The 18,593-nt window shown below is 34.9% G+C and overlaps 1 protein-coding gene across 1 annotated transcript; it reads left to right on the top strand.

Moving 5' to 3' along the window:
* Window positions 1-4,605: 4,605 nt before the first annotated feature.
* LOC112013160 (protein DETOXIFICATION 27) lies at window positions 4,606-13,311 on the top strand. The gene is made up of 6 exons (XM_065761413.1): window positions 4,606-5,123; window positions 5,362-5,903; window positions 6,340-6,426; window positions 6,758-6,814; window positions 12,057-12,295; window positions 12,435-13,311. Exons 1-6 carry the CDS (start codon window positions 4,824-4,826, stop codon window positions 12,629-12,631), a joined length of 1,422 nt encoding a protein of 473 aa, XP_065617485.1. The 5' UTR covers window positions 4,606-4,823; the 3' UTR covers window positions 12,632-13,311.
* The last annotated feature ends 5,282 nt before the right edge of the window (window positions 13,312-18,593 follow it).

The following is an 18,593-nucleotide window of genomic DNA, read 5'->3' as shown; positions in this document are numbered from 1 at the left end:
GGCTAACAAAATTTCCTTTGTCCGAAAGAAAAAAGAAAAAAGAAAAAAGTGAATTTGGCTACCAACAAAGAGACGAGCACAGAGATACATGAATGTCGTGCTAAGATGGGTACTTGAGGAATAGAGCTTGAGAATATCTTATCATCAATAAAGGGGGGAAAAAAAAATTCAGCCATGTATAGTAGCTCCTATCCTTGGTCTCTATCTTATGAGTTAGGAGTTTGATCCGCTAAGGTTTATGTCGATGGATAACAGGATAAGTACTATTGTGCGGCAACACTATTTTTCATAGGCAATCAATGATCCTTATTTAATGTAAAACTTTTTAAACCCTATACTAATTATTTAGTGGAGTTGTTATTATTATTATTATAGAATTAATTTAATTAAGTGTCTTGGTCTAATGACAAAGAGTAATGATTAAGAGTGGGTAGTATAAGTTTAATTAAATGGTATTTTAAAAAAAAAAAAATTAGTTAAGTGATCCAAATATTTATACTTTTAACACCATTTGACATATACCAAAATCTAAAAATACGAAATATAAAAGTAATAAAACTCAATATAAGATTTGGAAATGAAGTGGAAAATCAAGGACGAACCTTTTCAAAACCACTCTGAGTCCTAATACCATAGAAACTTCATTGTAGAGGAATAGTTACAATAATCTACTTTTAATAACCTTGTATAACTAGACTCTTTATTGTAATATACGCAAACATTTCGCTTGCTTTTCTACTGTTGGAATGGTAGAACATCTGGAATCTTTCTAGTGCATGAACTAGACCTTCTGGCACTTCATAGTTCCTCGTTGAAAATTATTTGTAATAAACTTACTAGAAAAGATCTTTGTGGTTTCAAGAATAATTTAGAGTTTAAGGTGTATAAGAACACAAATTTATTTATTTATTTTTGTGTATTTGTTGTGATTTGGAGCTAGTGGAAGTGTATCAAATAATAAATTAAACCGTGTGTGAGTCCTTTTTTGGACAGTATCCAGGCCCAAGTAAAAACAAGGATCCTGATTCCTTTACTTGTTGTTTGGTGGACTGGACTTGGTTCATCGCAGCTAAATGAGGTTGATTACAAACCAAGTTGTGTGCAAGTCACATAAGCTCCTCAAGGCAAAAAAGCGATTCCTCCTAATTAATAAAATACTATTATAAGTATTTTAGTGTTATAAAATGATCATTTATTCTTACGAAACAAGTTAAATAATTATTCATAATATTCACAATGAGAAAGAGATTGAAATAGAATATTTAAGGCTTATATTTTATTGTGTAAACATTTAAAAAAGTTCCTTCACTTAGTACCCCGAACGTATTGGGTGTCTCTGCTTGCACTAGTGGTGCATGTGATTGTGAGTTGGCTGTTTGTGTATAAACTTAAGCTTGGTGTGGTTGGTACTGCCGCTACTTTGAACTTTTCTTGGTGGGTTTTGGTGTTTGGGCTTCTCGCTTATACTATCTATGGTGGATGCCCCCTTACATGGACTGGTTTCTCCATTGAAGCATTTTCTGGTCTCTGGGAGTTTGTCAAACTGTCTGTCGCTTCTGGTGTCATGCTTTGGTACCTCTCTCTCTCTCTCTCTCTAACTAGGGGTATTTGTTACCGTTGTTTCAACAATATTACACAATAACATTACGCGTATTTTCACATATTTTTTCATTCACATTTATTTCCACAAAACAACAATAACGTTACTAGAAATCTTTTAGCAAACAAGCTCTAGCCATTCAATGATTCAATTGCTTTTGCAATCATATGGTTTTTTCATTTTTCCTTTTTGCTTGTTAAGCTTTTCTCTACTTTTCTTTTTTACCCGAGCGTTTGATTCTTCTTTTTGGGCAAGGGTCTTGCGCTCATGTGGACGGTTAGGACTTAGGATAAAAACAAATAGACTCCGCCATGTGTCGCTCATCAACCCCTAAATTTCTATAAATAGAAGTCTTCCTAAGAAATTTAGGAGGATACCAAGCCATCTGGAGCTCAAGTAGCATTAGAGAAGATTCAGAAGCACTCAAAAGTACAGAAGCTCTGTAGGAATCGAGCCTCAAAACCTTCAAGAACTTCAAACTCAAAATCGAAGAACATTCGAAGTAGAATCATCCAAATTATCTACCTAGATCTCAAAGTTCATCGGAACAAAGCTCAAAAGCCTCCAGAATCCTTAACAAATCATAAATCAACTAAGCTCTATGGATCCAAGCCTCTAAAGCACCGAAGAACTTCCACCACAAACCTTCGAAGACAAAGAACGCACCAAGAACACGAAGAACATATGAAGAACACGAAGGACGAAGAATTTCTAACAAGTTCATAGCTTGAGATTCATTGTGATTCTGTTCAAGGGTCCTCGATCCATTCTTCAACCAAATTGAAGAATATTTTGTGTTCGAATCAAAAACACATTACCATAATTCCAATCAACAAATATTTCAAGGAGATCGAATCAGAGGGTCACTCTTTTGTAATCACAGAGAATTGTACCACACATTCATCAATACAAATTCCAATTTGTGAAGCTATTTTACTTGATTGACTTATTTCAAACTAAGAAATTTAGTCGTCTACAATTACACCACTTAATATTTTCTTGTAGGATGCAAATTTTAACAATTTTACCGTTTGACTATATTTTCTTCCTATACAAGCAAAGTTTTAAAATAATTAAAGATCAATAACCATTTCATTTATAAAATGTAGGGGTGTGCAGCCAATACATCGACTTGCCAAAAATCGACTCGACCCAACCCAATCCTTTAGGTTGAGTCGGTTTTTAGGGCTTAGTGGGTTGGGTTGAATTACAAAAAAAATTTTGGGTCGGTTTTTAGGACTTAGTGGGTTGGGTTGGGTTACAAAATTTTTTTTCATAGCAGGTCGGGTTGGGTTTAGGTCATAAAATTTCAAACCTAACCTGACCCATCCATATATTTAAAATATATTATATAATTAATAAATTTTTTAAATAACCAACTTTTCCTCCTATCTTATATAAAAACTAATATTGATGTATATTAGTTCATATATTAATATATAACTAAGTTGGAATATTAATTCAAATATTAATATATATTTTGTTTATCAACTCAGGTGTGATATATTTTTTTCAGCTAAATTTAGTAATGATAGTAATAAAAAAAAAATTGTCCAAACCATGGGTTCAACCTGACCTATGTGGGTTGGGTTGGACTTATGTGATGGGTTAAGTTGGGTTAAATTTTTTTTAACCCACCCTGGTGAGTTAGGTCAAAAAATTCTTTTAACCTGATCCATGCACACCCTATTAAAATGTATAAAATTTAAGTTTTTGTTTTAAAAAAAATATGCATAACAGATGAGTTTATGGATAAATTAATTAAAAAAATTCAAATGACATAAAATTTAATAAGAACATTAAAAATATATAATCAAAGAGTTGGACTTCCAATATATTAATCTTATAAAAAATTATTATATGGTGTAATATTACTACCTTAGCTGTAACTTTGTTTTTGTTTAAGGGTCATCAATGGGTCGGGTCGGGCTGGCCCGACCCATTTTTACTTGGCCCATGGGCACAATGGGCTGGGCATAATGGGCTATTAACTAATTAATAGGCCGGGTCGGGCTGGGCCGAAAGAGGAAACCTTAGCCCATGACCCTGCCCATGGGCAATGCCCATTTTGTCTTTAGCGAGATGGGCTATTGGGTTGGGCCTAATGGGTTATTCATGGGCTTGTGTTAGCATATTATTTTATTATTTTTATAAGAAAAGAATCAATTTTTTATAAGGGAATAATCAATCTATTTTTTTAAAGGAAAGAATTAAAGAATTTAATACTTAATTACAAATTTTTTTATAGTCAAATCTATTTAAGTTTTTTGTTTTGTTGATGGAAACCTATTTAATTTTTTATTTATTAAGGCATTAAATAGTTTTTTAAATTTTTATCTTTAATAAAAAAAAATGTCAAATGGTTAATTCAAATTTGATAGACTACTAGAAAAATATATATCTAATAAACTAAGTTTAGCACAATTACTTTAGGTATCTTACTGGTTGAGGGAGTTCTCTATATTAGGCTGGGCTAATGGGTTAGGCCAATGGGCTGGGCAACGGGTTGGGCTACTGGGCTAGCCCACCGGGTACCCATGGGCATACAAACTAGCCCACGGCCTAACCCATTGGGCTAGTGGGCTACCCATAGGCCTTAATAACAACGGGCCGGGCCGCCCATTAGCCCGGTGGGCCATCGGGTTTCTGGGTTAGGCTCTGGGCTATGGGCTATTTGATGACCCTTATTTTTGTTTTTGATGAGACCTTAGGTATAACTGGATTCTATCATTTTTAATCATGATTCATTTATATAATCATAAAGTACCTATCTATCCATAAAAAAATAAAAATAAATAAATAAACTACGTATCTAAGCTGTGTTTAATGTTTATAATACTAAAATCTATTAGACCATATTTGTTTTTTTCATTTTTCATTTTTTTTTTCAATGATTGGATTTTTATACAACTCTCCAGACACTCGTTCTTGGCTCGTCAGTACACACGTGGTTCAAGACCTCCCTCCTAATAATTCGTGATATATATAAAACAAAATTTATTGACAACTTAAATAAACAAATTCACCAACTGCCATAATAAACCAAAAGCCAAAGACTTATCCCAAAGAATTATTCTTTCAAGTTTGAACCCTCTGTGTGTGTGTGTGTTTTTTTTTGCTGAAACTCTGTGTCTCTGTTTGGATGCCAAGATTCATAAGAAAATCAACGAGGCTATTATTCAGTACAGCCAAAAATATAAGATAACAGATTGAAAGATCAAGGATGTCTAGTAGTAGTGGGGCATTAGAGGATGCCAAGGTTCCCTTACTGGATAATTTCGCTTCAACAGTCCGATCAAATGATGGACAGGATGTTGATGATCAAGAACAATATCTTGCTAGGAGGTTTTGGATTGAATCAAAGAAGCTGTGGCACGTAGTGGGTCCTTCAATCTTCAATCGCATCGCTTCCTACTCCATGGTGGTCATCACCCAAGCCTTTGCTGGTCACTTGGGTGACCTTGAACTCGCTGGAATCTCCATTGCCATTAATGTCATCATTGGCTTCGACTTTGGCCTCTTGGTATGTATTGCTCGCTTGGGTTTTTGGTTTCGTTTTTGGTATATATTGCACTTTAAGCTTTCATATATCGTTAGAGTTATGTCTAAATGGATAAATTCACAAATTTCAGTCAAACTTTTGGGAGAATAAGTAGTTTAACATGTATCAGAGTAGAGCAGGACATCTTGAATTCGATAGTTTAATGTTGCTTATGTGATAGTCTTTTTTAATGGTTGTTTTTCACTTTTTTGTGCATCAGCTGGGAATGGCAAGCGCCTTAGAGACATTATGTGGGCAAGCGTTTGGGGCCAAAAAGTATTACATGTTAGGTGTATATATGCAGCGTTCATGGATCGTTTTGTTCGTGTGTTGTGTCCTGCTTTTGCCTCTCTATCTATGTGCTTCTCCGTTTTTGAAGCTATTAGGACAGCCTCCAGAAGTGGCGGAGCTATCGGGGTTGGTGGCTATGTGGTTGATACCACTTCATTTTAGCTTTGCATTTCAGTTCCCTCTGCAGAGGTTCTTGCAGAGCCAGATGAAGGCTGGGGTGATTGCTTGGGTGTCTCTGCTTGCACTAGTGGTGCATGTGATTGTGAGCTGGCTGTTTGTGTATAAACTTAAGCTTGGTGTGGTTGGTACTGCCGCTACTTTGAACTTTTCTTGGTGGGTTTTGGTGTTTGGGCTTCTCGCTTATACTATCTGTGGTGGATGCCCCCTTACATGGACTGGTTTCTCCATTGAAGCATTTTCTGGTCTCTGGGAGTTTATCAAACTCTCTGTTGCTTCTGGCGTCATGCTTTGGTACCTATCTCTCTCTCTCTCTCTCTCTCTCTCTCTCTCTCTCTTTCTGTGAAAACTAGGCATTCAATGATTCAATTGCTTTTGCAATCATATGGTTTTTTCGTTCTTCCTTTTTGCTTGTTTTGCCTTTTTCTACTTTTCCTTTTTACCCGAGCGTTTGTTTCTTCTTTTTGTGCAAGGGTCTTGCGCTCGTGTGGACGGTTAGGACTTGGGATAGAACCAAATGTTCATAATGTAACTGGGACGTAATAAAATCTCATAATATATATATATATATATTTAATTAAAATGGGTCTTAATTTATTTTTTTATTATTTCATTTTGATCTATAAAAAAAAAAATGACACCTTTTAAATTGTTGTGACATTCTATCATGTTCTTTTTGTTCTTTTGGCTGAATAACTAAAGATTATTTCTTTGTAATTCAAATTTGCAGCTTAGAGAATTGGTATTACAGAGTACTTGTACTGATGACTGGGAATCTGAAGAATGCTGAGATTGCAGTGGATGCTTTGTCCATATGGTAATTTTTATCTGTTACATGGCAATAGACTATGTCTGTGTCTGATGATTGATGAAGAATTTTAGTCTGCAATTATTTTTAAAATAAGTTACCTTTCACTTTCTTCAAGTCAAAAAAAAAAAAAAAAAAAAAAGAACTTTCACTTTTAGAAGGCTATATCAAATTTTATTAATGTCTTGAATAATGAGTGATCAGTTTTTTTATTTATTTATTTTATTTTTATATAATATATATATATATATATATATATATATAACCACACCCTCTATTATTGAATAATCATTTGCCAATTTGTGGACTAATGCAATTTGTCTCGTTTGGCAATTGGCAGTATGACCATAAATGGGTGGGAGATGATGATTCCTCTGGCATTTTTGGCTGCAACCGGGTATGGCTTTTTGTCAAAGTCCTAACCTAAATTATTACATTTTTTTTTTTTTTTTTTTTGATGAATGCTATATCTCAGTTATGGTCTATTTAGAATTCACTTATTTTGTTGAAATTAAAAATTTTTTGCTAAAAGTAATGTAGATAAAAGTAAAAATTAACTGAAATAATACAGTAAAATCCATAAATAGTAAAAAAAATTGCAGTGAGACCATTAATAGTAGAAAAAATAAGTTAAATAATAAAATAAGCTGGTTTTTTTAATATAGAACCAAACGGCACACTTGGTGTGCCTGACCATTCATCTTTAGCCGTATGCTGAAATTGCATTTTGTGGGCTCAAAACATTAAATTGGTAGAGGGGCTAGGTGACTGTCTGGAATATCTTTTTTTTTTTTTTTGACTGTCTGGAATATCAATTTGAGTCATTGAATGGTTACATTATTGTGACTTGTGATGGGTCAAGATGGAGTAGTTTTTTGCAATTTTCATTTTAATGAATTGATAATGCTAAGCTAGCTGAAATTTTAGCATCCACAGAAAAAGAAAAAAAGAAAAAAAAAGAAAAAACACATGAGAGTCCATGATGTTCAATAAATTCCAATTGGGTTTAGTGACAAACATGGGTCATGCCATATAGATAGAGACAATGATAGTAAAGCCATTAAGCAACAAAATAACAAAACAAAAATGCTGTGAAGTCCTTGTAATAGTATTAATTAATGTATTCTTTGTTGTCGTTGAGAACCTAAAGTTGTGACTTGTGACTAGTATTAGGATTGAATTTAGAGGGGTTCATATTGACAGCCAATTAATATTCCACCACATGATCCAATCCAATCTAATCTTTACTTTCTAAGACTTTATAACCCCTGTTTTGTTTCTATGCAGAAAATAATTCTTTTATGTCATTGCTTTATAGAAATAATAATATAATTATAATTATTACAAAACATGCATCCAACATGTCAAAGTTACGTCTGGTTTTCACTTTCATCTCTACAAAGAAAAGCCTGCTGGAAGAGTGTCATCATCTTATATATACGTCTCATTCAGTTCTGAACAATTGGCTAACAAAATTTCCTTTGTCCAAAAGAAAAAAGAAAAAAGAAAAAGGTGAATTTGGCTACCAACAAAGAGACGAGCACAGAGATACATGAATGTCGTGCTAAGATGGGTACTTGAGGAATAGAGCTTGAGAATATCTTATCATCAATAAAGGGGGGAAAAAAAAATTCAGCCATGTATAGTAGCTCCTATCCTTGGTCTCTATCTTATGAGTTAGGAGTTTGATCCGCTAAGGTTTATGTCGATGGATAAGTACTATTGTGCGGCAACACTATTTTTCATAGGCAATCAATGATCCTTATTTAATGTAAAACTTTTTAAACCCTATACTAATTATTTAGTGGAGTTGTTATTATTATTATATAATTAATTTAATTAAGTGTCTTTGTCTAATGATAAAGAGTAATGATTAGGAGTGGATAGTATAAGTTTAATTAAACGGTATTTAAAAAAAAAAAAAAAGTTAAGTGATCCAAATATTTATACTTTAACACCATTTGACATATACCAAAATCTAAAAATACGAAATATAAAAGTAATAAAACTCAATATAAGATTTGGAAATGAAGTGGAAAATCAAGGACGAACCTTTTCAAAACCACTCTGAGTCCTAATACCATAGAAAATTCATTGTAGAGGAATAGTTACAATAATCTACTTTTAATAACCTTGTATAACTAGACTCTTTATTGTAATATCCGCAAACATTTCGCTTGCTTTTCTACTGTTGGAATGGTAGAACATCTGGAATCTTTCTAGTGCATGAACTAGACCTTCTGGCACTTCATAGTTCCTCGTTGAAAATTATTTGTAATAAACTTACTAGAAAAGATCTTTGTGGTTTCAAGAATAATTTAGAGTTTAAGGTGTATAAGAACACAAATTTATTTATTTATTTTTGTGTATTTGTTGTGATTTGGAGCTAGTGGAAGTGTATCACGCAAATAATAAATTAAACCCTGTGTGAGTCCTTTTTTGGATAGTATCTAGGCCCAAGTAAAAACAAGGATCCTGATTCCTTTACTTGTTGTTTGGTGGACTGGACTTGGTTCACTGTAGCTAAATGAGGTTGATTACAAACCAAGTTGTGTGCAAGTCACATAAGCTCCTCAAGGCAAAAAAGCGATTCCTCCTAATTAATAAAATACTATTATAAGTATTTTAGTGTTATAAAATGATCATTTATTCTTATGAAACAAGTAAAACAATTATTCATAATATTCACAATGAGAAAGAGATTGAAATAGAATATTTAAGGCTTATATTTTGTTGTGTAAACATTTAAAAAAGTTCCTTCACTTAGTACCCTGAACGTATTGTCATGGTACCTCGAATGTACTGATGTGGTACCCCAGACATACTAGGCCTATAATCCCATAATGCTGATTCTCTGAACTAGACGATCTTTCTCCATGCTTATTATGCAATGACGATTCGCCCTTCCCCTTTACCTTTATAGGTCCTGCATAAGAACACACTATACAATACACATATCTTCAAATAATTGTTAGTTTCTTAGATTAGGATATACATTTTAATACATATACATATATGTAGATGAATATTATGAGAATGAGTCAGTCATGAGGATCCTGTCCCTAATTCTTAGAGACTTAGTGCTTTTACACAAGACTTGTGAGATTTTGAACTCAAGTCCAAGTGGCTTTATTTGGGCATTGCCTTCCAAGATAGTTAGGTGATGAGGATTTTATGGGAGAGAGTGATATCTGATATGTGCATGTTTTGAGATATGTTTCTTTGGGGGCTAAGTGATATTTTAAATAATCTCAAGGATATGGGACAAATTCCCACGCCTTGCCTCTCTCTTGTTTTGTCCCCTTTTTTCTTTCTCTTTCTTTTCTAGGCTCTTAAAGCTCTAAGAATATATCTTTTGAATCTCTCAACTCTCCCTTTTTTCCTTCATCTCAATCCCCTTATTTTTTCTATGCTTTAGTGTTCCTTTTATAGTGGACATGGTTTGGTACCTCAGGCGAGGACGTCCCTAGTCTATTGGGTAAAACTATGTCCTCTAGAACCTGAAAATGTGCATTGGGCAGAGGTTTAACTTATTTAGACAATTATAACTCAAAATGGGCATTAGGCTTTAGCTATAAATGAAAGATTCCTTCTTGGAAAGTCAAAGGAGTGGGTGGGCTGCTCAATATACTTGATGATAATTTTAGTTGAAAATGACAATTGAGAGGAAATTGTAAGGAGGTGCCATGCACATGGGGGAGCTGAGTTTTCCATTGGTTCATGCATTCCAAGCAAATATATGAACCAATGGAACCTTCGGGATCCTCCTTTCACCAGAAATCACTCCCCTACTGACTAAATCATTTCTCCCTTACTATCCACTCAGGATCGCACGAGCTTGGACTATGGGTTACAAAGATAATACACGGTTTTTGTTGAATTTTTAATGGCTTTTTGCATATATCTTGGTTTTCCCATGTGTTAGTCAATGTCCTCTTCTCAAGGCTTCAAAAGGACACATCAAGGTCCTAGGGCCTTGATGCTCTTCTTGTTGCATATCTTTGACCGAGATCCTTGCTGCATGTCTTCTAGCTTGACCGAGATCCTCTTCCTTTTTCTTTATTATTATTATTTTTTCTTTCTTTTTTCCTTATTTTTGGGACTTTGGGCCTTCATGGTCCTTCTTAACTTCATGAATTAGGCCTTCTTTTGTTAAGACCCATAGTCTTTCTTTACTTTTTATGGAATAGGCTTTCTTTTGAAATTTTGGCCCTCAACAAACCCATTACACAAGAAACCAATATTTAATATGGTTGGGCTAACTCCGAGCCTATATCTACAAGCAACGCCAACCAAAATTTGCTATCAATTATAGGAATTGCAATCACACATAAAATCTCACATAAAATTCTCAAATATAAACTAACCCAAAACTCTAATACACCAAAATGTGCCCCACACTAAGACACTAGACAAAACTTCCACCCCCCACCCCGGGGGCCGTGGGAACTACACCACTACTCAAATTATAGTAATTGACACACCTCCTTATTTTCTTTTCTTTTAAATGTGAGGCTACCACTTTTAGTAGGAGTAATACACCTCCGTTTTATTCTTCTAACCGTTGCAGGATTCCAAAACCAATAAGGTAACATCTAAACTTCTCTTATCATGGGATGGAGTTAACAAATCTTCTCCTCTAACTATGAGTTCGATAGTACCTTTGTAGATACTCTCTTTGCACCCTCATTAATTATGGGTAGGGGTGCTCCATCTCTCTCTCTCTCTCTCTTAAAAAAAAATTTGAGTGCAAGCAATACTTGAACTTCACAATCAAACTTGGCTTCACAAGCATATCAATCACACTCTCTTTGGGCAGCTATTGATCTAGGCTCACCCCTAATACTATTTTATTGATACTACCCAATTTATTATGTTTTGACACTATGATTTTCCAAAACATCTATGAACCCTAAAATTTGTTTAGGTGGCACCAAAGTAAACAAAATCCATTTGGGATAGCTTAAAATTTATTGATTTATTTAATGTAAAAATTAAGGTAAATAAAAGTATAGATGTCTTAATATATGTAAAAAAAGGTTTAAAAAAATTATATATAAGCTAGCTTAAAATAAGTTTAAATAAACTTGCGTAAAAAAAAAAATAAAATAAAATAAAACAAAAAAAAATTGAACTATTGCATGCATCCAAGTCTATTGTTGTATTATATATGGGGTAAACTTGTTGCACCCAAACTGTTTACACTTTAAACACCCCAAAAGCAGTTGAAACTGTGACTTGAAGTCAAAATTTGTTTGTTATAAACACTACTCATTATATATTGGTTTGGAATTTTCTAAATGGAGCATACATTTTGCCTTTTTATTTTTTATTTTTATTGAGATACATGAGCTTGTGACTTGTGAGGCATGCATGATGCATCCCTCCAATAACAACAATGTGCATATGTAGCTAGGGTATGTAACCAGGCCAGCTTTGAATTACAATGAAAACTTGTTATTATATATGGTACTCTGCTAAGTTTAATTAAAACTAAAATACTCTGATTTCCATTTGTATAAGAAGCAACAGATGCGTGTGTGTATATATATACTTCTCTAAGGACATGAAAGAATTTCAGTTCATGAATAGAAAGTGAAAAGATCCCAATTATATTAAAGCTTCTGGTGATAATACAGAGTGAGGGTCTCAAATGAACTTGGAGCTGGCAATGGGAAAGGGGCTAAATTTGCTACATTAGTATCGGTGGTGACATCAATTGTAATTGGCCTCTTCTTCTGGTTATTGATAATGTTTTTCCACAATGAGGTTGCCTTGATATTCTCTTCAAGTAAACCTGTACTGGAAGAAGTGAACAAGCTTTCGATCCTCTTAGCCCTCACAATTCTTCTCAACAGTGTTCAACCAGTTCTCTCTGGTAATGATTCCTTCATAGATTTTCCCCTCATTATTTAAAATGTGTATAAATAGGGGGAAAAAAAAGAAGCTACATATTTTGAATTTTATATAGTTAATTTAATTTTACTATATATTTTAAATTTTTTTTTTTTAATCAGGCGTGGCTGTGGGATCTGGATGGCAAGCATATGTTGCATACATAAACTTAGGTTGCTACTATCTGGTTGGGGTGCCGCTTGGATTTTTCATGGGATGGGTCCTCCACCAAGGAGTTATGGTACGTATTGTTATATCAATTGAGTCAAGGCAAGCAATCCAAAAACACTTTGTAATGACTATGCTATCCAGTTGCTGATCTCATTGTGTATCTCCCATGCCCACATAAAACTCAAGCTCGTCTAGAATGAATTTCGCATTAAAATTTAAAACTAGGAGGCAAAAGTTGAAAACAAGATAATTTGAAATTGATCAGATTAACCTGCAGGTTGGTATGTACTTAGACTAATTACGAAGAAAGTGTGTGAAGAATATGCAAAACTGAGATAAAATATTTTGGAAGAAATTAATTAGGTATCCTGCAGCAACACTAACTAGAATCATGTTAGGAAAGGTGAGAAACATTTTTCCCCAAGTTCAGAGCCATTATTTGCACAGCATTCTTAGGTTGTTTCTAAGATGCTTTAGATTCTCTTGGATTCTTGTGAAATGTGACTGCAAGAAACACATTCACCAAGTAAAATGTTTTCATGTACTTCTGCTCCAGAAATTTTTTTTAGCTTCATATGAAAAAATTATAATTCATAAGATATGATATTTCGATAAAACTATCTTCGATGCATAAACCTTTCAAAGTGAATTCTGCAACTTGGGGAAAATACATTAATTAAGCAAGGTCCGTGGGTGGTCTAGTGGTCAGGCCCTGGGCCCCCAAGACTCTGGTCTTGGGTTCGAGTACTCTTGATAATCCCCACAAGTGAGAGCAATGTCAAAAAAAGAATAAAAGAAAAAAAGTCAAGGAGTTACGTGCGGGGACAGGCCCATGTTTTTTTTTTTTTTTTTTAAGAAACTTTTTTCATGTTGATTGGAGCTAGTTTTGTGCAGGGAGACTCATCTGTTGAAGGATGAATTCCTTTGAGCTTCAATATCCTAGAAATGAGGCAGCAAAAAGGAATGCATATCCTTGATTCAGTTCGAAGAACCGTTTTGCGCAGGACATGAAAGATGTGTGCACAAATGTCAATCTCTACATTAGAGATCAAATCGTGAAGAAACAGGGCACGTCCAAGGTTCATGTACCCGGTGCTAGATAATGGGTACAACTTGTGAAACATGATGATTGTAAGCACCCTTAATTTTGGAGGAAGAGAGGAAACACTGACTGAGTTCCCATTTGATGAGAATTCCAAGTATTTTCCAAGAACATCCCGAAGTAGGTCCTCATCTGGACATAAATCATCATAAACCGGTGAGTTTTTAAACATCAGTCGATTGATGTGAAGAATCTCAGCTAGATATGCGGGAGAGACTGAGAAACTCTTTCTTCTAACCCAGCATTTAAGTTCTTTGCCTTCAACAATTGCATTGGCATAAAACTCTTTTAGCAAGCCCTCATATGCTTCATCAAGGTCGGAGAGAAGGTAATTCCAATCTTTGTGAGCAAACCATTTAGAAATGTCGGTGTAAAAAAGAGAAGGTTGATCAACGACCCTTTCGACCAACGGTGTAGCATCTCTGAAGTAATTCTCATGAGTCTGAAATGCAGCATAAGATCTGAACTTGTTGGGATCAAATAATCCTGATGATGAATGGGTCCTCTTTGCTTTAGGGGAGAGTTCATCAACATCAATGATAGGCGCTTTCCCTTTGCTGCTACCCCCTTTTACAACTGCTCTCTTGAATGGAGACATGTTCACCCTGCATCATGTTTTGTCAAAAAACAAGAGAAACCACACAAGACACCAAGCATTATTAGCATTTGGTTAGATCCAAAACATGAATAGAGGTTGAAACCCTAAAACATTGAGATTTAGGTTCCAAACTTGAAAATGAACATATGTGTCACTACAAACACAACTTATACTCAATATAAAGTAGATCAGTACAAAACCACCAGAAATACCCAGAAATTTTAGCCAAGATCAGATGTTCATATTCAAACAAGAGAGATACACATAACAACAAATCACACAGTCCAAGAGGTATTTGCAGTAAATGTGAAATATAATGTGAAAGAGACAAAACCCGTACCATTCCTTGAAGATGGAATCAGAAATAATGGACATCAATGGTGGTTTATGTGAGAGCAATGGTGAGATTGAGAAGAGTTCAAATGGGGAAGACAACGAATAGTCACAAAGGACCGAGGGAAAAATTGAAAAGTTTTTAAAACTGCCTTTAAAACACAAAACACACGTTTTTTACGATTGGTTCAAGTCGCCAACCAGTCACCCGGTTAAGCCACGAAACACTTTGAAAACAAGATTCTTGGAAATTTTTCTAAGTGTTTTTCGTGACTGAAGGTCTACCTGCGAGACAGTCGCTAGGTGAGCCATGAAAATCTTTGTGTACCCCTCGTGACTAGACCTTCCACCCGCGAACAAGTCGCCATATTGAGCCGCGAGAAACATAAAAACTTAAATTTTGAAAAATATTCTAAGTATTTTTCACGACTAGGGCATTAACCCACCAGTGAGTCGCCAATGAGTCGCAAAAACTCTCTGAGTAAAGTTCGCGACTAGGGCATGCTATTGGACCAACCCGCAACTGAGTCGCTAGAACAAGGCAACACTGTTTTTGAAAATTTGACAACTTTTGTGAAAACAAAATACTTTCCAAAAATAACTAAAACACTCAAAAATATTTTTGGTGTTTGATCAACAAAAATTGAGTATGTGAAAACACATTTAATCAAGTACAATCACACAAATGAATATGGCATTCATTAAATATAGACATGTGTGATGTGTGTGGATATCAAAAATGAGATAGTCCTTAGTCTAATGTGAAGCTTCAATGATCAATTCAATCAAGGCATACACAACTAGCATTAGATAATGTGATCCATCTCAATTATAGAAATATGCATATATGACCTCCCACATAAACTTGAGTACAATATCTTTAAAGCTTTTCATTTTCCTCCATGTTCAATATATCATTTGATCTTTTTGAATCAACACATCTCATTGTGAGATCGATACCTGAAATTTTTAATATTTCTCTTTGATGAGTTAGCCTTTGGCTTTTTGGGCATCATACAACACAATTTTGGTCGCTTTCTCTTTTTCCTAGTCAAATACTAGTTTGTGCGACAGGATTTTACAGGTCAATATCTCTTTTCATTTGGAGATTTACATTTGGTGAGCTTTTTAGGCAAAACAGTAAAAAAATAGTGGGAAGATATATAGACACAAGTCTATGCATATCTCAAGATCAACAAAATCATTCACTAATCATCCATGACAAGGTTGAAGATCTATTTACAGCAGTCACACAGATTTCAAGATTTCTCCCACAAAGATATGAGTGCATAGGAAACAAGATAAGCTCGTAGATGCATAAAGCCATTAGTACAAAAGTACAAGGCAAAACTTGTTTTGAGACAAAACTCAACAAAGTCGATAAAACTTTTCGGATTTTCTAATTTTTATGTGTTTTTGGATTTTTGACAAAAAAGTAAGAAAAGATTGATTAAAAGCAACAATGTAAAAACACTAACATTCAAGGAAAGCACAGACACAAAAAATGCATTAAAAAAAAAAACACAAAAAGAACACATGTAAGAAAGAGTTCAAGGAATGATACAAACACCAATGGTCTTACGCAAAGATTCAAACCTTGGACCATCAAAAGGTTTAGTGAATATGTCTGCCTTTTGATTGTCAGTGTTGATGAACTCTAGACACACAATCTTGTCCTCCACCAAATCCTGAATAAAGTGATACCGAATCTCGATATGCTTGGATTTTAAGTGCTGAACTGGATTCTTTGACAAGTTTATGGCACTAGTGTTATCACAGAATACACACTGGTGTCTTGAGTGATTCCATAGTCATGTAGTAGTTTTCTCATCCAAAGTAGTTGAGCACAACAACTTCCTGCTGCTATATATTCAGCTTTCGCAGTTGAAAGAGAGATTGAATTCTGTTTTTTGCTCATCCATGAAACCAAGTTATTCCCAAGATAAAAGCAACCATCGGAAGTACTTTTCCTATCATCAATGCACCCGACCTAGTAAGCATCTGAATATCCAGTCAAGCACTCATTTGAATCTTTTGAATACCAAATCCCATAGTCAGATGTGCCATTGATACACTGAATAATTCACTTGACTGCTGTCAAGTGGGACTCTTTAGGTGCTGCTTGGAAACGTGCACAAACCCCGACGCTGAAAGCAATGTTTGGCCTACTTGCAGTAAGGTAGAGAAGACTGTCAATCATGCTTCAATAAAGTGTTGGATCAACATCAACACCGGCTGCATCTATGCTCATTTTTGCCGAGGAACTCATGGGAGTGGAAGTGTGTTTCTTAGAATCTAGACCAAATCTCTTGACAAGATTTTTGGCATATTTCTCTTGTAAGATAAATATTCCATCCTTCCGTTGTTTCACTTGAAGTCCTAGGAAGTAGTTCAACTCTCCCACCATGCTCATCTCAAATTCCCTTTTCATTTCTTCTGAAAAATCATGAGCTAATTGATCAATTGTTAATCCAAAAACAATATCATCCATATAGATTTGGGCAACAAGGAAAGATTTCTCATCTCTTTTAACAAACAAAGTTTGATCAGCTTGGCCTCTTTTGAAACCAGAATCCAACAAGTATGTGGTGAGGCGTTCGTACCACGCTCTTGGTGCTTGTTTCAGTCCGTACAATGCTTTCTTCAACCTTAACACATGATCCAGAAACTGAAGGCCTTGAAAGCCCTTTGGCTGCTCAACAAACACTTCTTCATTAAAAAACCCATTCAAGAAGGCATTTTTCACGTCCATTTGGTACAACTTGAAATCCATAATGCGTGCTATGGAAAGAAGAATTCAGATTGACTCTAGCCTTGCTATCGGTGCAAAAGATTCATCGAAATCTATGCCTCCAACTTGAGTATATCCTTGAGCCACCAATCTAAACTTGTTCCAAACAACTTCCCTATCTTCATCAGTTTTGTTCTTAAAGATCCACTTACTACTGATTACATGTGTATCCTTGGGCCTTGGAACTAGCTCCCATACATCATTTCTAACAAATTGATGTAGCTCTTGGTGCATAAATTCTATCAAATTCTCATCTTTGAGAGCTTCCTCTATCTTCTTGGGTTCAAATTGAGCAAGATAACAATGGTCCTCTTCTTAATTGAAGTCCCTCATTCACATCACCAATGATATTGCTTGTTGGGTGATTCAGAGTTACTCTTGACGACAATCTCTTAGAAGTAGATGGTTCCTCATAACGAGAGATTGGAGGTTGGACTTCCGGCGGTGTGAGTGGGCTTGAAACTTCTTGAGTTGATCTAGTTTCCCTTCCTGATATAGGAGGCGTAGACTCCTTTTCAGGCGATTCTTTCTCAACATCATCACCTTGAGACATATCATCATCATCCTCCTTCTTCATAAGATCTAGCCCCTTGCCATCATCATCAATGTTCTTTTCTGATATGGTATCATCTATAACCACATTTATTGACTCCATCATTGTCTTAGTGTGCTTGTTGTACACTCTATATGCTTGACTATTTGTGTAATATCCTAAGAATATCCCTTCATCACTCTTAATATCAAATTTTCCAGGATTTTCTCTATCATTCAGAATATAAAATTTACTTCCAAATATTCTGAAATATTTCACCTTTGGTTTCTTTTCTCTCCAAATTTCATATGATGTCTTCTTTGTTCCTGCTTGGAAATAAATTCTGTTCCTAATGTGACATGATGTATTCACAGTTTTAGCCCAGAATTTTTGTGGAATGTTCTTGTTGAGTAACATGACTCTTGCCATCTCTTGGATCACCTGGTTCTTTCTTTCAGCTATCCCATTTTGTTGTAGAGTCTTTGGAGCTGAAAATTCCTTCTTGATGCCATGCTCATTGCAAAATGCTTCAAATTTGGCATTTTCAAATTCCTTCCCATGATCACTTCTAATTTTTAATATGGGAACCCCTTTTTCATTCTGTAGCCTTTTGCATAATCTTTCCATTTTATCACATGCTTCCGATTTTTTTCTAAGGAATTCCACCCATGAGTACCTTGAGAAATCATCAACTACCACTATAATATATCGCTTTCCACCCATGCTTTCAGTTCTTGTTGGACCCATAAGATCC

Source organism: Quercus suber, unplaced genomic scaffold, assembly GCF_002906115.3.
Source record: "Quercus suber isolate HL8 unplaced genomic scaffold, Cork oak 2.0 scaffold_411, whole genome shotgun sequence".
In the NCBI taxonomy this organism is placed as follows: Eukaryota; Viridiplantae; Streptophyta; class Magnoliopsida; order Fagales; family Fagaceae; genus Quercus; species Quercus suber.
Note: the sequence above shows the minus strand (reverse complement) of the source record. Positions and strands in the feature narration are given on the sequence as shown.

Coding starts and splice junctions, on each gene's coding strand:
- LOC112013160 (XM_065761413.1), top strand. CDS start 4,824: ATGTCTAGTAGTAGTGGGGCATTAGAGGATGCCAAGGTTCCCTTACTG. Junction 6,815..12,056: donor GCATTTTTGGCTGCAACCGG/GTATGGCTTTTT, acceptor GTGATAATACAG/AGTGAGGGTCTCAAATGAAC. Junction 12,296..12,434: donor TGTTCAACCAGTTCTCTCTG/GTAATGATTCCT, acceptor TTTTTTAATCAG/GCGTGGCTGTGGGATCTGGA.